We start from the raw sequence: 27248 nt of genomic DNA, 5'->3' as shown, positions 1-27248 counted from the left end.
AGTGAACAAAATATAGTTTGTTATATAAGCGACTATTGTATATTTAAAAAGTCGAAATAGAGTAGTAAGTAGTAAATTAATTTAAGCATGTTAACCTAGAATGATATCTATTAAAATTTTAATAATTTTAACTTTTGCTTTATTAGCTGTATTTCTGTTGAGGTATGAGATAAGGCAACGAATTTACAAAATATGAAGTTATACAGGTGACGGTAGCCACTAGGTGGTTCGTGAACCCGTTCGCTTTTTATCAATCCAGTTCCTAAAAAAATAGTCTAGCATGACAAATATACAAAAAAATCATTAACACGAAGAACCGTCAACGCCTGAAAACAAAAACAAACGTTTGCAAAGAAACAAACAGTTACACTAGGTAAATATAAATAATCCTGCACAAATTATAAATATACGACACTACCTACGCATGGGTACGACGATAAAAGATTTCGTACATAATAGCTTGTGTACATCTCATTTTATTTGTTTTTCGGCGTGCAGCTATTTATTTTCCTTACACCTAATACAAAAATAAAAAAATATACAGTGCATTACGCAAGCTCTTCTGTAGGAAATCATATATCGTGTTAGGATACATATTAATTCAGTATTCTCCAAATCAGTTAATTATCAGAAAATGTTAATCTATGAAGATTACCATTTCTAAGTATAACATTTTCTAATATATGTATATTTCCAAGTGTACAGACATTAGCGGATACTTTTTTTCATACAGCAATATTTAGAACTTTGAAAATACGAAAAGAGTTTTTAACAATAGACAGAGTGATTCAAGTAGACGGTTTATACCAACTTGTATAATACACGAATATAGTACAGAAAGGTCGAGACACTGAATGACTCGTAATGCACCCGAAATCGGGGCGGGTCGCCTGTATTTATTAAAAGCTTCATTAGATTAACTCTAGAAATCATATACATCAGCTATACATACATTAGATATTATTCAATAAGAATGATATCCCAAATTAATCTCAGGGACATACTTAAAAATCTATTTTTTTATTAAATAACTGTAGAAATTTATGAGTATTATCACTGACCATTTGCTCTGTTATAAACTGCTATGTCTTACATGCGTATATACACAACTGGAAATAAATAGGCCTGAAAACCAAAAAGAAAGAGCATTTACATAAAATATTGACCATAATTTACGAGCAGCCGCAGACCGCATAAAATCCCGCCTTTGCCTTATGGCATTGCCAACACCATTTATGAATAATGAAATTGCCTTATAGAACATTTTGTTACGAAAAAGAAGTCAATTTTAAATCTTCACTTATGCTTAGTTCGTAAGCTAGTACACATTTCAGTTTTTGTTACAATTAAACATTGTTGGCGTTAGGTCTATATATAAATAGCGACATACGTACACAAGTTCTGTGTTGTCACCACAAAAAATATAAAATTAAACATTTTTTATTTACACCCTAAAATATCGTAATAGGTACATAAAGTCAATCAACCAATTAGTGAAAACTGCGTAAATGTCTATTACATACTCACAGTCATAAATACATTAAAAATATATTATGTATATTGTTTAGCGTTAATCATATAAGTATGGTTTCTCGAAGTCTCACAGCAATTATTATTATATATATATATATATATATATATATATATATATATATATGCCCACAGTATTGAGTACAGGACGGTGTCAAGTGATCAATGAATATAGGTGGGAGTGAGCTTAGTATGCTTAGTAAAATATTCAATTGTCATTTTTCTTGTATTGCAATCTACGAAGAATAAAACACTTATTATAAGAAAGATGTGATGATGTTTCCTATTATATATGGGAACTCTTCTAAAAGAACCATAATAAAAATATACATCAACAACATATCCTGACAAAAATAGACAAGACCGTGGGTTTCTCTCGATCTCTATTTTGAATCATTTTCGAATTATAATTAAAACTTAATTATTAAAATCTGAACAGTATTTACGAAGTTATGAACAAATAGAACATGGACATAATATATACGCATTACGCAAACACCTAAAACATTAATCTCCAGTCTTTGGCAAACAGTCACCTGTTTGCTAAAATTCTATTGTAGCAGAAGTGTGAGTGTATTCGATTTTATAAAAGCTCATATAAGAAGCGACCGAAACAATTTGAAATTTTAATGTTCACTGAAAGGGACAGAGAAGGGTCTGTTTATTTTTTGGTCCTTAAATAGTAATCTAGCGAAAATAGCACTACGGTATAAACAAAATAATAATTTCACATCAACAAATGTATTTCATAATATATTTTATAAATAAGTAACAATTGATTTGATAGAATTCATTAATTTAACCGAGTCTATTAATAGACATTTTCGAGATTATTATTCGCATAAATAAAGAAATATAATATTTCCCCTTCTTAATCAGTTTGTTATAGATGTTTTCGAATATTGTACGTAGGAAGAAACAGAACAGTAGATAATATTGACATCTGCAATTCTATTTTTAAATTTATAAAATTTACCTTTAGAAAATATTTGAAGGCTTTTAGAATCGCAGCCAGAATAGTTTTACATTACTCAATAAGCTGTCTTTTTGCATAATTTTAATATACATTATTTGAACTTAAACAGTTACAACAACTCTGTTATAACGAGAGTCAATCAAACAGAGAAAATCGTTTAGGTAATCCATTACATTATATATATATATATATAAATTAATTAATATAAATAATAAAAAATAAAGATGTATCTCTTCTAACATTGTAATATAGAGCAATTAAAATATTAACTATTAGTAGATTTACCGTCCTCACAAGACATGATCGTGCGCCGCAGCCCAATTGTAGCAAACCCCAACGGATCGGGAAAGATTAATGTTATTTTTTCAACGAAACTGTATACCAGTTCTCGTATTTCAATATCTTACAATAACTGCTTTCCTACAGTAAGCAGTTATCGTTTCTTTTTTATACGACTGCCGAAACGTCCCTATTCGAATGGATTATTGTGTGTTGTGTTATGAGTTTAGTAAAGGATATCGTTGTCAAAACCGAATAGATATCGATACTTCTTTATTCTATTCATGTGTTTAATATACATATTGTTCGTATTGTTGCTTCTTATTTTCAGCATCAGAATCACAGGAACTTTTCCTACTACGAGTAAGTTGATCACTACGATACATGAAATGGAGAGACCAGATGGCCAATGGTAATTATCCAGGGGCATTACTTTAATAACAGCCCAAAGGCAGGGCTATACCCTACTTAAATACTAAATATAATAACTATTATCATCGCCATCTTTCTTTCATAGCTTAATTAATTTCATTCCATAACAGTTAGGGTGGGTAAGATAGTTATTTTCTTCAATTTTTAGTTACATTTTTAACATACTTCATCACGATCTTAAGTTAATAAATATAATATCAACATATTATTAATTGTCACTTTCTTAGTCTTGAGGATATTAGATTACGTCGTCTAGTGTTTGACTATCCGAGAGCTCAAGTTTAAATCCGGTGAACACGATATAAAATATGTATGTAAATAATCCATATTCCTGACTTACTCTCCGCTGAAAAAAAAACACAAAATCAAAACAAAGTATAATCCAAGAGACGACGGTAGGCTTTTAGCCATTGGATTAAAATATACCATATACCGCCACGGCATCAACAGTAGACAATTCCTCTGACTACCCTATCTAAGATAACAGTCATGACGGTATTTACGTAAGTACGCATATCCAGTGGTTGATTTTTTACGCACAACAGGCATATTAATATGTCACATTACCTTGAACCTCAAGCACGCAACTAAGTTATAGTTGTGTCGTGTATAGCCTTAGGCAATATCACGGACACCAATATAGTATACATAAAGTGATGTTCATGAGAATACAATACCGGTGTAGGATAACTTAGTATATTGGTGACTTGTATGAGAAGGTATTGGTATAGATTAGTTAACTAGATTTAGGCATGACAGAGGAGGAGGAGGAGGATAAATGATGGAGGAAGAGAGTTTGAATAAAATCTGATACAAAACTGAAAAGACGACAATAAACTGAAAAGCGACGAACGCAATATAATTCAAATATTTCACTATTTATATTGACGAAACCAAAAACAATAAAACTTTTTTTATTTTTAGTCTCATTCTATGGATATTTGAAGTACACGCGTCGACGGCGTAATTCAGTAGACCATTCCATGAATACATTAATAAATTATTAATCTTACTACCGGTTATAAAACTGGCCATTAACGTCCTTTAATGTACGAATATATACACCAAGATTTGCTTTTATTGTACTAAAACTGACGTACAGATAACAATAGTCTAAGAAAGTTTTGTTAACATTTTTGTTGTTAACTACTAACCTACTAGGGTGTACGCAGGGAGTTAAGCAATAACGAGGGGACGAATCGTAAACATCCGATTATCGGCACATCACGATTAACGGATATCGTAAAAATAACTGTTACGATACTTGCTGTCCATCACCATTCGAAATAATAAAAATAACAGTACAATTTTTGCAGTAGTATAAACACTTTGTTCCTGTAAGCTTAAAGTGTCATTTCATACACAACACAGTTGTTAGTGTTTGATCAGTTTTATTACTACTGTAATTATAATTCATGTTTCTTTCTAAATATATCGTCAAGATGAAAACAAATGACAGTTTCAGTAGTTAGCCAAGTATAATTATATGATGTAAAACTATTACGAGTATAATTTACTCCAAAATTCTACTTCAATAGTAAGGAACTTAATAAATAACAAGCATTATATGAATACCTAAATTCTATTACATAAATAATAATAATTTATTCAGAATTACACACAAAAATCAATACACACAGTCAAAGCTCATTATTTTAAAGTCGGTTAAAAATAATAGTGTTTTGTTTATATTTTTACTTTCATTCATCAACCCTAAACTAATGAAAAGATATAAAAATCTATCATTCGTTTTTTATGGAATCGTAAAAGTTATGTGCCCTTTGAATCCAAGTTGTGTCACAATAAAGTCGCCAAGGCTAGGCAATTGATATCATGAATTGAACATACCTATACAAATAGACTACTTTTTAATTATCAAAGTCAACTTTAATTGTGTATAACCTTTGGTAACTTTTTAAAAGATAATTAGCTTCCTGTGTAGTTATTAAACTTAATTAGTATTGTGGTTGGAAAATATCACTCACAATTAAGCGAGCTTGCTAATTTGTACTTACTTTGCTCTAGAGCCACCACATTTATTAAGTAATTTTTTTACAGACTCTAGACAAGAAGAAGACGTAAATCTTAATATTTTTATAAAACATATAAAAACATGTTGCCTAATTTAAAAATTTTAACAAGATTGTACTTTTAGTAATGTTAATTGGAATTTAAACTTGAACCTATATATGGTATTATAAAAAGTTGTCGAATTTTACAGCTTATCAGCTTGACCATGGTACAAACATATGATCATATACCTAATCTAAAATCTAATGAAGCTTCTTATAAAATACCTTTTCATGAACCAAATTCTCAGCTTGACAACTATACAAATTTGTACAGCGTCGTGAAAGCCCTATTTGTGAACCTAATTACATGGCTGTGAGTTTTTGTATGTATTCATATATACTCGTACCTACATATTAACACAATGAATACAATTACCTCGAATTAGATATATATTGAAAACCCTCAATGTGAAATAAAAAATTGCATTTGTTAACAAAATATATAACTCAAAAGTGTCATATTTCAAATAGTTTTCCTCAAATATTTTTTTATTCTCATGAATGATTCAATCTATTCCCTTGCTTCCTTTTCCCACAAAACTAGCGAATTCCAATTGAATAGTGAATCAAAAACACTCGAATTATTTATTGGTATATTTACCACGCTTCTAGACAAACTTAGGACTCTGGCCATACCTTTTTTCCTTCTTGTCTTCCATTAATTGATGTTTGTGCGAAATTATTACTTCTTCAACAAAACATCGACGTATCGTCATCCGTAAGAAATATAACAAGACATGTAAATTCTGTAACTATAACATAAAGAAAAAGACAAACTTATCTAATACAGGATCTCATTTTTCTCGACGATTTTTATTATGTTTTAACTTACAACTCTATTTTTGATTTCATGGGATAGGAATTCGCAAGAACCGTGGGCTAACTGCGTGAGAAGTGACAATTACAAATCACTGCCTGAAAAATTGCTAATTGTTAAATAGAATACTGCAATTGTAAACAGACCGCTTATTCATCGTTAAAAATATGGTTTACTTTCAAAACATCGGTAGTACCAACTAAAAATAGAATATCACTATTTTTAGTCCGTAATTGCGTTTATGTAATACGAAAGTCGTGATTGACAGCGATTGTTGTGGAATTTTCGGCTATTCCAAACCAATTGCAATAGGATTATATCTGTACCACCTGCTAGCCACCGCTTCGTCTGCTTTTTTTTAGATGGAAGATAGCTTTTGTCCGTCGTCGTCAAACACTCTATCATTACGTCATATCATCGTGAGAATGTAACAAACAGACAGAAAGACACGCTTTATCGTTTATAAAATTAGGAAAGAATACACCTATTGCGATTCATAATTAGAGGGCTAATGTGATTAGTAACTAAATGGGTATAGTCCCGTGTTTTTTCCGTACTTAGTTTGTCGGTGTCCGATGTCAGTTTTTTGTTGTGTTGTTACAAAATCATACATTATGTTTATTTTTTTATGTTAGTGCTTGCTTCTTTTATTACAAATTTGAATGGCTACGAACTTTTTTATATGACTTCTTCTGATGGTCCACCAAATGGTAAATATTAACCAATGGCAACCACGTCTTCATGCAGTGTTCATGTTACCATTCATGCATTGCTATCAGAGAAGAGTCATGTCGTACAAAACAACCTACTTGACGGCACAAATAGGTGAGACAAATATACCCACGCTAACTACCTTGTACAGTCTACCTCTGGAAATTATCTGTCATAATAATATAGAATCTATGTAAATATCTGTAGATATAACTTAGGCACTAACTATTAAAATATTATCGTAAGACCTTTCAGAATACAAATCGGTATATTATTCCAAGCAACTGGCAGCGCGCTGACAACCACCCCTCCAGCAAGAAAATAATTAGACGTTTAATCATCATTGGACCTACCTACTACATATTTATGAGACTTCTAACTGTATTCCGCGGCACTGCCCATTTTTTATATAATTGGTAATGGTAAACAAGTTAACGATCTACCTGATGGTAAATAGTATCCGTCGCCTATACACTAAAAGCAATATGGACATCACGTTATCATGACATCCAAGATACCACTAAAGTGTTGCCTTTCCGGAGTTATCATGCCTCTTACCCTGTAATTTCACTGCCCTGTCCTATGTATCGTACCTTTGTCGTCTATGATATGATGTGTCAGTATACCCAATTTCTGTCGAATCGGTCCAGTAGTTGTCGAGGTAGATCCTCAGAAATGTTTGCGCTTCTAATACTAAGACGATTATTATAATGAATTATTCGAAAGTAATTTATAACAAATTGAAATATGTCCATTTTATGTAATAGAAAATATTGAAGGTTATGTACTAGATTTTATAGAAATTTTAATCAACATTAAAAAAGTCTTTCCGAGGCTCTAAAATGTAATTTTACTATTTTATAGATTTTATTATGATTAAGAACTATAAATAAATATATTGTATATACATATAATCATATAAAGGAAGATTTATAAACACACTAACAGAATAAATTATTTGTAGCTAATTAGAGCAGACTAGTTCCTAGTCCGTATAAGTATCACTCGTTCACGGATACGATGATAATATTATGTAAGAAGTTTAAAAATAAAGTTTGTATAATAATGATATAGTGCCACCAGTTGTAGATACTGGGGCAGGTTTGGAGCAAAAATAATATGCCGACATATTATTCTTTGCAAAATAATATTGCAACCAATTATTCTTTGCACTATCTAAGATTGGCCGGTAGAAAATGCTCCGCCAAAGATATATACTACTACTTTTGATATTGTGTGCATTAAATTTGAATCCAATTACAATTAAATTTGAATACAATCTCTTCAGTCACGAGTATAATAATTATAAAATTAAAATTTTAAGTAATCGTCAAATAAAAATACAAGTAATAAATTTTAGCTAACTACAATCTCGATCATGCCAGATATCAAGCAAAAAAAATTTAACTGTCCATTAATTTAGGTACTACGATGCCATAGACACACAGACACTTCTCTTTTTGTGTCTAAAGTTAAAAATAAAATTTATTTTATTTTTAGACATTTAAGTAATTGTTTAAAAAATCATAGGTATTACTAATATTTAAGTTATAATATGTAGTATGTAGAATAGAATGTAATATATATGTTCATCAGATAGATAAGATTAAATTAGATAGATGTTCATTACTCTTTTCTGCAAGAATTACCTAACATGTACGAGTGAAATTTGATACACAAGTGGATCATATCATTTATATGAATATAATATTCGTGAATTTATGTGGACAAAGCCGTAGGTTACGGGTTATATAGAAAAGTTATATACAGGATCAAACTTTGGCAACTGCGTCTCTAGAAATATATCCAGGACGAGCAGGCTAGGCGCCGACAAGTGCACTGGTATGACGTAGGCATTAGGGGCTGAGTTTCCGACTGGATCTGACACTGAGACATGTTTGTGGCGCCGGATTTTATTCGAGCACTCGTTGACATGGACAGAACTTTGAGGTTTTGTAAAAATGTTCTTGTCATAGTTTATATCTGCAGATAACTATGTAGGTATCTATTTTTAGTGGATAAATATGGAACAGAGCCTGTACTTGTTATAACAGGAAGTGATCTGGAGAATAGATGAGTACTACAGAATGTAATTAGATATTCACAGAGGTTCTTAATACATTATTAGGCACTATTATTCTGCTGCGGCTTCGTTTGAGTGTATAGAAATGGAAATGACTGATATATATTATTCAATTATCAATAGTTAAGATTACCCGTTACGTGCCACTCCTAGTGTTTCAAGCGTCCACCGTAACTATTTCCCGTTAGATGGGCCGTATGTTTGGTTCCCACTTATGTAGTATACAAAAAATCTATCTACTGAACTCTAGATACCATTTTTACCAAGAATAAATCTACAAGTAGAAATAAATAACGCTTGGCCATACAATAAATGTCGCTTAATAGTGTTGTCCCACATTTCGACAGTCACTAGTCGAGTTCTATCTCTCGTCAGAATCTCTTTGATCTGATTGATCAATAAGACTGGGTGATTATTGCCATATTAATGTGTGTTTACACTACATATCTCCCTATAAGAGTAAATATTTTTGTTAGCGGTTAGTTTCTTCATTTGCTCTATTATTGGGGAAAAGCAATTTACGGACAATATTTGTTTGCTAAGAAATAATAACACAAATTATGAGCATGAAGTTGTTACTGCGTGTTTTATGCTGCTAACGATGACTCGCATTTTATGATTTTTCTGTCTTTACTTAACCTAAAAGAATTTCGAGAACAAAAAACAATTAGGTATACATTAACAAATTGTTTAGTCATGGGGTTAAAAGGCTTACCATTCTAAGAGTCCCCACGTGGTCTTGTGTTTTATATAATACTAGCTACCCACACCGGCTTGGCACGTACATGTATTATACATATAAATCATCCTCTTGAATCACTCTATCTATTTAAAAAAACCGCTTCAAAATCAGTTGCGTAGTTTTAAAATTTTAAGCATACATAGGGACAGACAGCGACAGCAACTTTGTTTTATACTATGTATTAATGATTTGACTATTGTATATTAAACTCTATTGAATATTTCTAAACTCAATATGTCTTTAGTATATTTGAACTAGCTGTTACCTGCGACTTCTTCTGCTTTTTGAGACAGAAAACAACCTTTGTCTGCCTTCATTGGTGAAATCTATCTTCACAAAGGTAAACTTTAATTAGGTTCCGTTTTATTATGAAAATATAATAAATAGGCAAACATACAGAAATACTTATAATGTGAGTATAGATAAAGATGTTAGTGATTTAATTCTTTGTTCCTACAAAATAAGAGGGCAATTTTCTCCAATATTTTCTTTAGGATAGAAATAAATAGTTTACCTTAAATTAATTATTAATTACCGTAAATTTTATAAATAATTTAGTTTCTATTTTGTACTCTGAACATAAAACAAAATATCTGCAATGACAGCTCATACCATTGAAAGTATATATTTAAATACAATGTTGGAATTGTTAGCAAGAAGAAGAGCCTCTTAACGCAATGACTAAGCATTTTGTACACGTATACCTAATATAGTTTTTGCCCTTAAAATCCTTTCAGTTCATTTATATTAATTTATATAGGGTACTTGTACTTGGTGATTTATAATTTAAACACATATAATCTATACGCAGTAAAAAATATGGGCGACAATGGCCAATTATTATTTATTTTGAAAATATAAAATAGAATAATTGGATCGGATATTCAAATTTAAAATTATGGATCTGCGTCGGAAACTTTTTCGCGCCAATTTTATAAATATTTCAATAGAACAAAGTGATTGCTCTATGTTTTACAGTTTCAAATTTGCCAGACTTGCGTCACCAGGAACAAAATCATTTTATGAATATGAATATGAATCTGTGTAACGTTTTTTTAGCATTGCATATTTGCAAGCAATTGTTTGCATAGCTTCATTTTGAATGTTTGAATTTGCAAGCCCCTCTCTAATAAAACAAAACATTTTTTATTTGAATTATGCAAAGTTATTTTTTACAACCTTACATAGATTCAATTTTGAAATTCTAATAAGTAAGGTGTCAACTCTTAACAAACGTAGTAACTTGCTCTGTGAAATTTGCTTAATGTTATATATTTTCGGAAAATTAATTATTATTAAAACCTTCCAATAATAATTTATTTTCTATTGATATTACCTCCTTTATTATATTAATACCCAATAGTAGCACCAACTATCGAATGCTTATCAGAAGTTTTCAGTACAATAAAAGTATAAACAAGATTCCGCGCTTCCTTGGCTGAAAACAAGTAAGTTTCTAGACTGAACTGTACGGTAAAGAGAAAAGTCTTATCAAGTTCGTGATAAAAGAACTTTAACTGTGAATCCATCTTATTGAAGTCATAAAAGTTCCTCAGTACATCATTTATATTCTTAATGGCCGTGAATTCAATTATAACAGAACATAGGAAAAAGCTTTATATATAAAATACTAAGTAATACTGCGATTTCGTTTTTCTAATAAACGTATTCGCAGTTGCTGGCAATAGATGAAAGTATTTTTTAAAACAGTTTTAATATTATTTTAATTGTTCCATATTATTATTATCCATAATGCTACAATATATAATATAATATTTAGTTTAGATACTAAAAATATATTAAGAAAGAAATATTACTGTTTACCTATTACAATTTGATTTTATTACTTGTTGAAAATTGAGATCCTTACCTTAAATGCATTTCTAAATTTGTTCGACATAATGCTGTACAGGAATGGGTTGATTGCAGTCGATAAGAAGTAGAGTATACCGGACAACCACGTCAGCACGATGTAAGTCTGTAAAAGTGCAATGAGATATATAATATAATAATATAATTTCTTCCTATATACCTTCACGCCTTTGTTTTAGGATAAGTCAATAGTAAAACCGTGATAGAGGTCGATTTGAATTGACTAAAATTAATACATTAGTGAGAACAATGCGAGTACTAACCTTATTCACTAATACTTTCTACACACGATACTAAAAACAGGGACAATATCAGAACAGAAGTGATGAGGTTAAATTTGGCCGATATAAATTTTGCTGAACAATTTATCACACACACGAAGCCATTTAAGAAGCGGTCCAGGGCGCCTCCACCACTACTCCGACAGTGACTCTGATTTTAAGATCATGTGTAGACATATTATAGTGGAGCTTTATTGTTAAATTTATATCCAGTCATATTTGTTAGAAGACAACTTATAACTAGTATTTTATATTTAGAAAAAGAGTGTGATTTTTTACTTCTATTGTTTGTTGAATATTTGCTGTTGATACATTGTGAGCCTTTCACCAGACATAAACATATTTTACTTTTATAATGTACTATATATATATTCACACTGCGGATTCAAGCCCTACAAATTAATAATAAAATTGGCCTTTTTTTAAATTGCTATCAGCCTGAGCGGTCACATGTTACATAACAAAAAGTAACCTAATTGAAAGCCCTTTTTTGGATGTTGTTCATTTCAAATCCCCATCTTATCATATTATACTAAATTAATGATAATAAGCTTTACTAATTGAACACAATCAACGATTAATTTTCGGAAATTTCCAAAACGGTAGCTGCTTGTAAATTAATGACAGCCTTTCAAATGGGCGAATTATACAAAATGCCGGCCGGCGACAAATAATGCATTATACATCAAGTTACTCTCACATTGGGAAATTCACAGTTTGGCCCTCTAATTTTCACTTAATGCACATGCATATAAAATATGCATAAACAAACACTATTTATTTTATTTTCTTTAAATATACAAATAAATATATTTACCGAGACTCTAATAAGTCGTGTGTATACCTCAGTTGTGATAATTTGTTTTGTAAGCTGTTTGTTGTTGTTTCGGTTGTATGGTTAGACAAGAAATTACAGAATAAGAGTTACTTAATCCGCCGGTATGGCAACACATAAATCTATGTTTATATAGGCGACGATGGTTTCTGTGAAACTTCATGTATGACACTTATCATTAGGTGGCTCGTCAGCTTTTTTGCCATTTCAATTACACGAATAATCAAATTTGTAAGGGTTTAGTGGTTTACAACTCAACTTAGATGCAAAAATTGTGAGTTCGCATTGGACTCCAAAACTTTGTGTATTCATTTATATTATAGACGGATTCTCCAGTGATGGCAACATTTCAAACAAAACAACAATTCAAATTAATCCTAATGATGGAGTTTGGATTTTAATATACCCAGCGATATATAGTCAAGTGTGTTCACGAAGACCTCATCATTTTCTAAGGCTTCTTACTTAGGGATTACTTATTAATTGATTTAATTATTTCAAAATATCATGATATATGAATTAATAAAATATACAGAAAAACCCCAAACTAATGATAATTGTAGAGACAACTAAGATCAAATCCATAACCAAAAAAATGTGAATATGTTAACACAATCACATTATAATACCATATATTAGAGTTTTGGTAATAAATATAATACTTACTAGATAAAATGTTTCAGATGGTGTGTTCAGACGCTTGCCGTAGATGGCAAGTAACCTCTGAACATGAAATGGCGCCCAGCAGATGAAGAACGAGAGCGCCACAGCCACTGTATAACAGAGAAAATCTTTAAAATACTCTATGACATTAGGAATCCTTACTCCTTACTAATGCTATAAGTGTGAAAGTAACTCTGTCTGTCTGTCTGCCTCGCTTTCACGACAAAACTACTGAGTTGTAAGGGGTTGAAAAGGGAGATAAAAGTATGTGTGGAAGTATCGTCATTTCTAATGCTAGAAGCATGAAACTTATTTTTTAGGCTATTGATTAAATATAAATAAATATGACATTCAAAGTTTGTAAAAATTTTACCCTTATGGAGGTAAAATGGCAGACGATATTTTTTATGGAAAATCGTCATTTATGAAGCTAAGACTATAAAACGTTTTTCTTTAGCTTTTTTGGGTTAGATTATTTAGTATTCTTTCATCATTTGGTCAAGGTCACTATAACAATTGGATGAAACCACGAGCATAGCTAGTAATATATATTTTATCAAATACAAATACGAATGGGAAACAAAATAGAGATTTACCCAAACTGACAACAGTATCATATATACATGATCAGAACCATGAATATCATGTCATTATTTACTCCACATCGAATGCCATGTCTGAGGTCTGAGGTTGAGGAGGAGAACAAAACAAGCTGATTCAAAAATAGCATAAAATAACTATTAGTAATAGTTATTCTATGATAATATTAATTCCAAATACCTATTTACTATTCTATTATTGCAGTTGACCGCGTTATCATATATTAATAGACTTGTTTACAAACTGACTTGTTTTTTTTTCATTTGACATTATCTATTAATAAAAAATAGTATTAAAAGCCAACTGTAACAAAATCTGTACCAAAGTCTCTTTTTCGCAAATTTGATAATTCATAGTCGCATTTTCTATGTAATACTATCTTATTTACACAACTAAAACGAATATGACAATACACCGTTAATTAAAATGTATTACCTAGAAAACAAGCTACCCCTTTCCCGTTTAACATACTTTAAAAACCAATATTTATCTAAGGCATTATCCTCATTTCCTCGAAGTTGAATTATGGGTTCGATTATAATAGAAAATTTTGTCATAACTATACCTACTATTATGTCGTAATCTGAGCTTTTCATATCCAAATTAAATAACGTTATACCATTTAAATTCAACACAACGTGTTTATTAAATATTTAATTAATTATAAAATTACAATTTATACTATTACAAAACAGGTAATGAAATTTAGTACAATATTAAAAAGTTCTTAAGCTATAAAATTCATTCTGTAAAGTTAAATTAGAATGACACCTTCCCAAAGTTACAAAAAAATCCAATTTCGTCAAACTTTGTTACGCCTATTTTTTAGGTAATTTCTAACATAATTCAAACATAAAGTACATTTATGTTTTATAAATACATAGCAAAAATATGTTATATTCATGCTCTACTCGCTATTACTAGAAATATATTAATTTATTATTACTATATTAAATACTTTTCCACTATACTTTATTTATAAGCTTTTTTATTTACCATTTCTAACTTCCATCATTGTAGCCCATACCAATCAACTCCTAAAAGCTTCCCCACTCCGAAACACATTATAATTACATCAATGCCATTGACTTTGCAACATGGCTACTTATCACTTACTTGTCAGTTGCGTTTCAGTTTCAGTCACCAGTTTGTTTTGAAAGGTAATATTGCAGTGAAATTACAGGTTATGGACTCGACGTCATCTTAGCCCTCCTTAGAATGCGACGTATGAATAGTATAAAGGAGCGTCACTTAATAACATAATGTCTGTGTAGCTGTACATGTATAGTATATAAGCAACAGTTACCATTTACCATCAGGTGAGCCCTCAGCTTATTTGCCATTCCAATTATAAAAAATAAAAATAACAGACTATATCGTCTACTCTGTCTATTCCTGATTCCATGTTACGAAACCCGTTTCTCAAACATACTAAGATAATAATGTCCCTAGCTTCATACCTTAATGGAAAAACCCACCATCGGATATCCTTATCGACTTATCTATACATGCATCATTACGAAAAGGTCACAATGAATAAAAAACTTTTATTTCCAAACTTTGTTAAATGTTTATATAAATAGGTATTAGTGCCAGCGGCTATTGTGAAGAACGTTAAGTGGTATAAACAACTTCATTTACGGCAGTCCATTAATCTCGGACTGAAGGAATTATTAAAACCTGTCAAACTTTGCTGAACCGTATTCCTGTCAAAAATACTGCAATTATAAATGAATAAATTCGTTATTACTAATTAATCGTAAATGGGAACAGTTGTTATTTATGCCATGTTCCTCTCGTCGTAATAGGTAAAATACTCGATCATACTCGTCATTAAAAATCGGATAAATTGGAACAAAAATACATACAGAAGTTAGGTCAGATTTGAAATTCACTAATTCGTGTTTTGAGTTTTGTAAGTCATATAATCAACATTACAAGTACATCTTATGCTAGGACTAGCAAAAAAGTATCCAGTTTATTTAGAAGAGTAGATAACCTACATAATATATTTATAACCTTGCAAGTAGATTACTATATTTCTACAAAAACATAAATAATAAATTTTATAGTAATTAAATAAAGAATAAGAATATTTGCATAGGCCATCATTGTTTTATATCTATTATATAGGTATAACTCAATGAAACTCGGGCGTCTATCGGAGTAGATTGATATTTTCCTTCTTTTTGTCGGCTTTGTTCCCTTTTTTATAGAAAGCAAAGGTTCAATACTTATACAGTTTTTCGTCTTATGTAAAAGAAAAAAACTAATTTGTTTTGTACTGAAAGGAAACTCTGCGCCTCTCGCAGTGCCTTCTGTCACAATAAATCTTTCAAAAATAATATTCTTATTTTGGAATCAACACTGCCGATAGAAATCAATAATACATTTTTGAACATTACTACACATACCATTAAAATAAAATAAATAACTATAGGTTTACTTACAACTATCTTACATATATAATTCTCATAGATTAAATTTTAAGAATGAAATAACTTAAATAATGCTGCAAGTTGTGTATTATAAAAATAAATCACCCCCTAACAATTAGAAAAAAAATTGTAAATAATTGATAGAAACAAATGAATGAAAACTTTATCTCCTTATTCATAGTAAATGACAAAGTCTGTCTGTACGCTAATATTCAAAATTACAGATCAAATCCTTTTTAATCACTATATATTCATCAATAAAAAGTGATTAATATGTATAATTCACGGATGATATCCATGAATTAATTATGAATGAATAGTAAAGAAACGACGAGAAATTAAAAGTTTTGTAAAGAACCCAAATGAACCGGGCGACGGGCGGTAACATTAATTATAAAAAATAATTTAACTCACCTAACATTCTAATAACTCGGCCTTGCGCTGTACCATTTTTATATCGAGTGCTGGTCCCAGTGGAACACCGCTCTTGGCTTTCGACAGATGGTTTTTTCACTTTCAATACAGTGGAAGTTCGTAACTTGATCCCTATCAACGCGTACAGTACACAAATCACAGACATTGGCACTACGAAAAATATAAAACTCGAAATGACGAACACTTGATGAACACCTTCACCTTTCACTGTGCACACACTAGTGTTTTGTATATTGTCGACATCCGTCACTATACCAAACTGCATGGCCTGTGGCACTGCAGTACACAAAGCACACACCCAAATCACAAAAATGAAACGCACCACTCGTGATAATTTAGACATTGTATGCGACATAAATGGTCGACATATCGCTATGTATCTCTCAACTGTAAAAGCTGTTATTGTTAATACAGTAGCATTGGCTGATGTTTCTGATGCTAAGCCTAACGCGATGCAATGTGGTTCCCCCAAAGGGTAAGTAAACGGATGCCATATCCGATGCAACTCGATGGGAAGCCCACATATAAGGAGTATCAAATCGGAGATAGCTAGACTGAATAAGTAAAAGTTCGTAGCTGTGTGCATCGATCGATTCCTAGCGATGACAACGCATGTACTGATGTTTCCCAAAATGCCGGCAGCGAATATAATGCAGTACGCTATGCTCACTGGCACCAAAAGGTTCAAGGAATCAGGTTCAGCGTACGCGGCGGCATGGGCCGTGGCATTTGAAATATTTAGCATCAGTATATCCTCGTAGTCATTCTCCATAGTTGCGGAAGTAACGGCGTCATCACATTACCTGTAAACAAGAAAAACAAGTTTTAATAACGTGTTGACCCTTGCTTAATTCAACTTTATAGTACCCTGATTAACAAAAACTTAAAACCATAAAAACAATCTCGATAAGACCAGACTTTATAATTAATGGGGCACTAAAACAAAAATTATTCATGGTGAAAAGTAAAAGTGACGAAATATTGATTGGTGAGTCATTTTTTCTTCCTTTCTTTATATCATTGAGCAAACATAACTGAACCTGATAAATAATATGTATTAATTATTTTGAATACGCAGTACAAATACTTAAAACATATTTTAAAAATAAGAGGGTAAATGTTTATTTACTGTCAGGCGCCTGTTGAATGTTTCTCAATACGTGAAAAAACAAACAAGATTATCCACTACGGTAATTGAGACAAATTTTTGTAAAGTCATCGACCGACTATAATTGCTGCGTCGTAAATAGAAGATCAAGGTTCATAATTGCTAGGCCTATATGTATGTATATAAAGTTTTTGTAGCAACATATTTTTATGTTTTTGTACTCCCAAGACGTTTATCAGAAAAACCTTAAGTAATTACTCATTCATCAATAAGCATTACAAGTAAATTAAAGAACATCAAAATAGTATGTCTGGTTCTCATGATTATACTATTGCAAAACATGGTGTAGGTAGGTACTTTACCTATGTAATAGATCAATTAATTTATTTAATTACTAAGTTTTTACATCAACAAGTGTCAAGCCAAATCTCAAGAGTGTTAAAGAATTGTGGTATCCAACTTCATGTTAATCTGTACCGTTGCGCACCCTTCTTTTCTTTTCTATTCTAAGTTTGAAAGTATACGTAACTACGAAACACGAAACATCATTGGACTGGCTTTGAGCTGATATCTACCAAATTGACGATAAATTAAAAGGGCAAGGTCGGGAATACCCAAACCAACCGTGGCTAAATGTGTGGGAGTGGTAGCACAAAAATAGTCTGAGACGATGTCAATTACCACATATTTGTCCAAATAGCACTACAAGATAGGGTGGAAATGTAGGTTGATAGTCGGTTGATTTAGCTAGAAAGTTGTGTAGTAACGTGAAATTAGTACCGTAAAAGTTGACTTTAATTATTTGTTTTAACTTATATTAGAGCACGACCCACTGCTCTGTTAGAAGTGCAACTTCAAAAAGAAGGTAAGTTAATTGTCTGTAAAAAAACAAGGAACCTTACATTATAATACATTTTGATTTAACAAAAAAAAGATATAAGTTTTGCAGGTAAGCAACAAATTACATTATACCTATGTTTCAAAAATTCCAATACTATTATTCGTTGTATAATAATATTATTAGTTAACTATTTATTGATCTGACCTTTAGTAGCGTGTTTTGTATGCGTTAGGAAATACCTGTTCCTTGCCCCGTCGAATATCCCACAGATTGGAATATATAAATTAATTAACAATAACAAAAACGCTCTACATTTAAATTGACTGAGATATCTGAATGTACCTAAAATATAAATGAACCAGTTTAACACGAGTGTTCTTTAAGTCACATACTTCATTCTTATTTTCTACTCATATTTTTTTCTCTAAAATGTGTCAACATTCAATATTAAAAAATACCTGTTTTAAATTATAGGTACTATGTGAATGTGATATCTGAACGCGTTGTTTAAAATGATGTACGTATCTTTGTTATTACTTTAAAAATATATACTCATTTCGTATTACAGTAGATAAGTAGATATTATAGACTGGGTAAGAGATTCATACATTGTTATGGGAGGACAACAGAAACCATCATAGTAATTTCCTGGTAAATTCGCCACTATTTGCTAACTGAAACGTTATCCTTATCCTATCACCCTGAAATCCTGTACCGTTAGCGCAGGGACGTGCACAATTCAATATACGACCACTAATAATACCTATTTGTCGGGGGGAAAGGGGATTGTCAGTAATGTGGACTGATAATCCCATTGCTAGCAATGTACCATGTCAGTTTAACCTTCACCCTGGAAACCATCAGACATATCAACCAGATATATTCATTCAATTTACCACGATGGGCTAACTGACCTCACCTCATGCTCATTTTATCGTCCTCCACTGGTGCCCCGCCAGCATAAACCATAAGCGCGGGTGGGTGCAGCTTTTCACTATAATCCATCCAAAAAAAATACCTATTTGTCAGAATGTATTTACCATTCAGTAGTTGCAAGGAAACAGATGAGCCCATTCAAGCAGAGAATGATACAAACTTAGAAAAAAATATTCTATATCCATTGAAAATAAGTTAATACGTAGTTATTTGGGGATATCGGTGATCTTGGCTGTTTAGGCCACCGCATTACTATAGTTGTAAGTTCGATTCTCGAAAGATACATTTGCACTCACAAGTTTCTATTCGTGTGGATGTTTTCTATTTATCTTATAAGCATATATACCTATATATTTACAAAAACAAATATATCGATTTTCTATTATTTGTTTTGTACCCACAGTACAATCTCAGCTTAGTTTGAGACTATATGCTGCTGTGTGGTTTTTAATGTTTAACAGTTATAAGACAAATTGAGTCCTAGTGAAGCTATAATTCTAGAATTTGGCACTCCTCTTCCATTAAGTTTAATAGCCGTCGCGAAATGTTCATGTAAATATTTATTTGACGCATAATTAAAAGGTTCTTATCATCTGTCCCATTAATATTGGATTTTAATATACGTATAAATTTACACGTACATTTTCAAAATGGATATTTTAAAAGTAGAATAATCTAAAGCAATTTAGATAATTGTGAGTTACCTGATAAGTTATATTAATTGTTGCATAATATTATTAAGTTACTGTAACATTGAAATCCGCCGACCACTTAATGTTACTATATATAAAAATTCTGTACCTACTGAGAACTGATATAAATATTTCAGTTGTTTTTGTAGATATTTGTATCCATGTTATATGCATACAAAACACTCTGACCAATACGAACAATCGGTGAATTATGTTTGTATCATCCGGGAATCAAACACGTGACCATCTAAGATAAAGTGGAAAGCTAAATTAATCGACACCGAGAATTTGTAATATAACTTTAATGTTTTTCAGCCCTACTTTGTTACAGTTATATATTATGAAATTGAGCTCATAATGACATAGACTCCCTTTATAGCGCTTTGTAGACCAATTTCTAATAACATTTCAATATTTAAGTCCTAATTTTGTACCCCATTACTGCCAACAAATGCCACCCTCAATTTCATAAAAGGCGCCGATTCTCATAACACTTACCCCGTAAAATATCAATGAAAATATAGCACCTAATTTATACTCACATTTTACTGTCCATACTAATATTACAAATGCGAAACTGTATATATCTGTTTGTTTGTAACCTTTTCACGGTTGAAGTGATCTTGATGAAATGTTAAGTGAAGATATATTGTATCAGGCGGACTGATAAAGGCTCATTTATCTCAAAAAATAATGTAGAAGACGTGACATAGGAGACGAAATTTATATGCGAAATAAATCTTTTCGCAAGTGAGAGGTTATTTTTTAGTTTTGTGAACATAAATATGTTCATTAAACTAAAAAATAATCTACTCAATATATTAAGCTTACTTTACGCTAGTTTGGGAGTCAGGACTGCATGACGTACTAACGACGACGACGTAACTGTACACTGATGAAGGTTTAAATAAATATTATTATTATTATTATTATTATTACTTTATATATGTTTTAGATATCTCCCTTTTTAATAATAACGGGGGTAATGCGTTCAAACACCCCGCGTGTTAGCCAAGCATGAATGAATTTAAAAGTTATATGAGGATGATAAAAGTGATGACGAAAGGAAATTTCCTTAAAATACAGAACGGACGGGCATATGTTAAAGATTATTCTTATTGTTATTATTAATTTTAAACAAACGAAGTCCTAAATATCACTTAGTAGGCTATAAACGACTTTCCTTTATCTCTACTAACGGAAATGTTCCTCGAAATCAAATCTAATAATAAATCATCTGCGACCGACTTGAAAAAGATGGGCGTCGGATTGTTTGACATTCTGAATCGTGAGAAATGAGAAGGTCCTCAATTGAGAATTACTTACTAATACAAAAACTGTTGAATTCGATTTTATTTATATGATGATGATTCCCGATACTACAACCACCTGTCAAATATAATCACCAGAAATTGAAGCTTTAGAATTTTGTAAATACTCTAAGACCTAAGAAATATTCTTTCCCTCTGCCTCATACATGGGTAATTTTCATGTACCTAAGTATATAATCCAAGTATGTGTATATGTACATATACATATATATGTATCGTACGTAATTATGTATGTCTAATAATATGTATTATTTAAAAGTTACGACGTAAACGTTTGTAAACTAAAATGCGCCGCTTACTAACTTCTCAGTTTGCCTTATGGTTGACTGGTAGAGAACGCCCTTAGGTGTAAAGTTCGCAATACTTGTATGTACATTTATATATTGTATTTGTGCATTAAAGTTTAACTAAATAATAAATATCCAAACATATTAACCTTCTTATTTATAATAAGTATTAATAAAGATAGATATGGCTTTGATTTCTGTATTTTGTTTCATTTTACATATATTATATATATGAGCTATACGTACAATACATATAGCTCAAAGCAACCAAGTTTCATAACTTTTACAAAGACTTTATGCTTCGGTAAGTCTTTTTGTGTTATCAAAGAAATGGAAATCTCGTACAAAGTTACTGACGGCCAGTTTCATTCCTATAAGTCAAGAAAAATCAAGTGTTTAAAAATATTTTATTACAATAGACTTTATTTTTTGGATAAAATTAATTATCTCTGGAATGTTCTGCGTCATGTGCATCATACATACCTACATTTATCTATAAAAAAAACTTTGTGGTATTAAATTGCAACCCTTAATAAATACATATAAGATTTTCATACTGTTTTAGCGTTTATTCCACAAATATGGATGTCGTTACTGCATTATTTTATTAGAATAATAATAACAGACAGATATACATTCCACGACAGAAGGCTATTATTGTAGACATACAAGACAATATTCGGTACAGGACAATATTCCGTCACTTCCTTAATAATGCAGTATAAAAATAAACCCGTTAAAAAATAAAGTAACGAGAATCTTGGCACAACCCGTCCTTATGGACTACAAACCTGGCTGTGACACGAGAAATAATAATTTATATATTTCTTAGATAAATATGGTAAGAATAGCAATATCTGTCAATACTTACCTATAAATAAGATACTGCAGCAACTAATCGTATTAATAGTACTGTTTTAGTACTGGATTAGGCTTGTTATCAATAAATAGCTTCTATATTATCAAGGCAAGAGTGATGCCAGTAGTTTAATAGCGACATTTTATTTTTCTACGAACTGGGATACTTGCGTCATCTTTCGACGATAACTCTTATGGGGTATACCGACTACTAATTATTTACAATGTATATGTATAATGTTTTGTTATTTATAATATAACTAGCTGGCCCTTTGTCTCCATTATACTTACTTGACATTTAACGTTATATTTCGCTCAATTAACATAATATTTTTTTTAATTATAGTCCATGTGTTATTCCGATGTATATTACTATAAAGTTTCATCAAAATCCGTTCAATCATTTTTGTGTGAAAGAGTAACAAACATCCATCCATACTCACCAACTTTCTCGTTTATAATATTAATAATAATAATAAGAAAATGTTTGGTTTTGCGTCTGCAAAAGTTAACATTACCTACTAGAGATATCTTTGTAAGAAATTAACAAACCGTTGAGTTTTAATGATGTGCCTACAATTTTACATAGGTAACTATAGAAATGTGGCTAAAAACCTAAATTCATTTTTCGCCAGCTTCATTTATTATGGTAATAAAAACGTTCATTCTAAGTTCGCAATTGATTGAAATACGTATAATATAAAGTATAAATTTAGTTTTGTTTTTCAAGTAAAATGCGTGACAACATACATAAAACCATTATCGTTCAATAGGCGAAGCCATAATCATGAATACAAAAATAGATTACAAAAATAACAAGACGTGAAAATATTTTTTACTCTAACTATTTATAAATATGGATAGGTATATATATATTGTGTAAATATGATAGAAGTTTTGTATATTTTATGGAAACAATTATAGATTCCATATTACAGTGCACCTTCACAACGCATTGAAACGATACAATGCTTATTCACGAAACACCCTGCATTTCGTGTTCCAGAAATGTCACACAAAAGTCCTATTCAAATTCACGGACTAGGCCATTCGCCATCAAAATTATAGACATATAAATTTGGACCTATGTTCTTACACAAAATTTATAACGGACAAATATATCCCTTTTTTTCTTTAGAAAGTATACCTAACTTTGCCTACTAATCATTACCTAGACATTCAATCTTAAGAATATTATATATACCATCATACGGCCTATAATGAAGATGTGTCGCAATTACAATGAGTAACTGTTAGATTACCAATTCTGGATATATGTACATATTTCATGATTCTGTACGTAATATTCTTATTAAATTACTGTATTCTGTAATTATCATATTCATAATGATTATTTCAAACTAGATGTAATTAATAAATATTATTAAATGTATATAATACAATAACAATTATAATATTAAAAATTAATTACTTTTACATATTAAGAACATATTAGCAATGAAAATAATTTAGTTACTCCGATAATAGCTTTGATACTAGCTACTAGCAGTGTTATAATAGTTTATTTAAATTTTTTCTTCAAGTTAGGCTCTAAACTTAACAAATTATTTCATTGAAATATCCACGATCTTTTTATAATTTTATTCGTTTCTTATGGCGATATGCCATAATAAACAGCAATGACATGGAAAAAATCATGATTTAATTTAAGTATAAAGAAAGCTTTAAATATTTATCGATCCCGTAAATATTTCTTTTGATAAAAAAGTATTCCTTGATTTTTATTTATTCCTCAAATAAGAAAATCTTACAGTATTATAGTAATAAAAATTAGAATAGTGTTTGGCGATAATCCAAATTCAAACGCTTACGCGTTATCCAGACTTCCTGAAGACGAATTATTACAATATTGCCGATTCAGTTTAAACCTTGCAAAAGTTAAATACTTCATTATCATCTATTAGAACCTTTTCCGGTTTTATTTCAGTTGTAGAGAGGGATTAGGTAGTGAAATTGCATTTGCAAAAATACGATGCATAACATCTTAGCCCTCCAAAATGGCACGAGTCATCACGAGTCACACATGATAACGTGATGTGCATAGTGCTGTTCAGGTATATAGTTGAAGGTCGCCGCTTACCATCACGTAGGTCAGCATGTTTTCCATTCCAAATAAATTAATTGAAAGTAGGAAAAGGAATTACGACAGGTTTTATGTTTTTTATGGATGATAATGGATTGGGCACCTGCCTGCGCTAACGGTTTACGCTGGCGGAGCACCAGTGGAGAATGATAAGATCATGAAGAAGAATTTATCACGATGGTTTACAAGGGGATCCACGTAGAAGTCAACCTGACATGGTACAGGTTTTTTGTACCTCCTTTCCCTAGTTTTAATTTATTTTACCTTATTTCATATTATTAGATTTATTTTAATTACAATAGTAATCTCTGTCGTTTTAATTTAGGACAAATTACGCAGCAGAAGAATTTTGAACGTTCCTTCGCATAAATGAGGATTTGATTGCTATGTCAAACTAATTTAGGAAGGAAATTGTTCTTAACAGTTGTTGATGTTTAAGGATACGACTATTAGTTATTTAGTTCCTTTACATTTCTACAAAAGTTTTTAATTTGTTAAAAGACAAGATATTCTGTTTAACTGTTCAGTAGTAGTAGTTGCTATGAAATTCATTTGAAGAGTTGAGATGTTCATAAAAGTCTTTTTAATCAAAGGACACATTTTTTTACCGCGTGGCTAGTTGTTTGACGTTGCTCTAAGAGTTTTAATTAGTAGTCTCATCCATGCTCTTTGAACCAGGAAATTCTTGATTACATTAAATGTGTATAAAATGTAAAAACAATGTTTGATCCGCATTAGAACTAAGAAAGAAATTCATTTATTATTAAATTATTTAATTGAAAACTAATTCTTTGATATCATTAACAATAATTTTTTAAGCACTTACATATTAAAACATTACTTATACGTGCCTCCTAATCTATACATATAAATAAAATTGGAGTGTTGTAATATTGAAATAACTGTTTTTTACCACATGCATATGAACCTACACTAAAAAAACACTTTTTACAATTTTTGTCTATCTGTCTGTCGGTCTGTTTGTTCCGGCTAGTCTCTAAAATGGCTGTACCTATTTTAACGGGACTTTTTTTGGCAGGTAGCTGATTTAATAAGAAGTAACTTAGGCTACAGTCCGCGACGAATGGCGCCGTATTACCAAAAACCTCACTCATTGTGATTCAAAATGTTGACCACGACCACTCTGACAAGAGTGTACCGACTAAGAAGAAGAACTTAGGCTGCTTTTATTTAGAAAAATTTTTTTATTTTAGAATTATAAAGCTAAATTCCACGCGGACGAAATCGCGGGAACAGCTAGTAATAAATATAAGTGTGAACTGTCTTTCATTTTGTTATGAAGGTAAACTAATAACCTCTCGCTAATGGCGATTAATTCTCTATATTTAATATGTTTACATATGCCATAGTATACAACATATGTATCACTCATTCATGAGGTATCATCAAGCAATCGATCGGTGCTTGGAAACGTAACACTAAACTTTCTACACCTGAACTACGATTATATCTACTGTTATATTTAATACCTGTTTTGTTTCTAACTTCATTAATGCTTCTGACCTTCTATTGGCATTATATATATTATGTTAATGCATACTAAATTTGCAAAGCCGGGCCGGGCCGACTATTCTCAATATTGCTAATTCTCAACAAAATAATAGAGACTACCTACTTTTATAAAAGTGCACGTTAACCTAGTTAAGCAAATTTTAAAACGTGCCTATACATATTTTACTCCTCTGCATAATACAACATACATAGGTGTACATCATTTAGCCACCTCTATACATAACTTTCCTACCTCACAAACACATTCTCAAATATGTATATGTAGGTACAATACTGGTACAAATCCCCGGCCCACTAGGCACATAAAGGCACGCTTACATCGGTCATTTCGGGGATCGTTAACCAGATGCGAAACGCTTCTAGAAGCATCTAGAAACCTCTAATTTATACGGCTCTTTAACGACACGTGTTTTACTTCCATACCACATCAATAAAACAATGAATAATAACTGTCGGAGTATAATGAATTGCATTTGAACGCGCACGTCAGTCATCGGTTAAAGAGCAATACATTGAATAATATTTTTAGGTTTTTCATTCAGTATTCAATTCGATATTGTAATTATAGAATAAAATCAATATTGTATCCCATATAAAATACACTTACAGTAGTTCAATTAGAATTTTTAAAACCAAACGCGTACATAACATAAATATTATTTATACTATTACTTGGTCACTGACTAGTACCCGGTAATGTAGCACAGTGAAAAAATGGGTGATAAAAAATAAATTTATAATATGAGTTATATAGAATTGATATTTTTTATTGACCTTCCGGTAATAGAAACA

At 30.9% G+C, this 27248-nt stretch overlaps 1 protein-coding gene across 1 annotated transcript in view; it reads right to left on the bottom strand.

Moving 5' to 3' along the window:
• Positions 1-27248, bottom strand: part of LOC131842836 (pyrokinin-1 receptor-like) — a 65862-nt gene that overhangs the window by 9063 nt on the left and 29551 nt on the right. The window contains exons 2-4 of the mRNA XM_059191404.1: positions 16746-17569; positions 13297-13403; positions 11513-11620 (exon numbers count right to left, since the gene is read on the bottom strand). Coding sequence (XP_059047387.1) covers positions 11513-11620; positions 13297-13403; positions 16746-17538 — 1008 coding nt within the window. The 5' untranslated portion in view covers positions 17539-17569. The remainder of the gene's footprint in view (positions 1-11512; positions 11621-13296; positions 13404-16745; positions 17570-27248) is intronic.

Source organism: Achroia grisella, unplaced genomic scaffold, assembly GCF_030625045.1.
Source record: "Achroia grisella isolate CSIRO2021 unplaced genomic scaffold, CSIRO_AGI_Agris_v1 utg2547, whole genome shotgun sequence".
Taxonomy (NCBI): domain Eukaryota; kingdom Metazoa; phylum Arthropoda; class Insecta; order Lepidoptera; family Pyralidae; genus Achroia; species Achroia grisella.
This window is presented reverse-complemented; position numbering and strand designations above follow the sequence as displayed.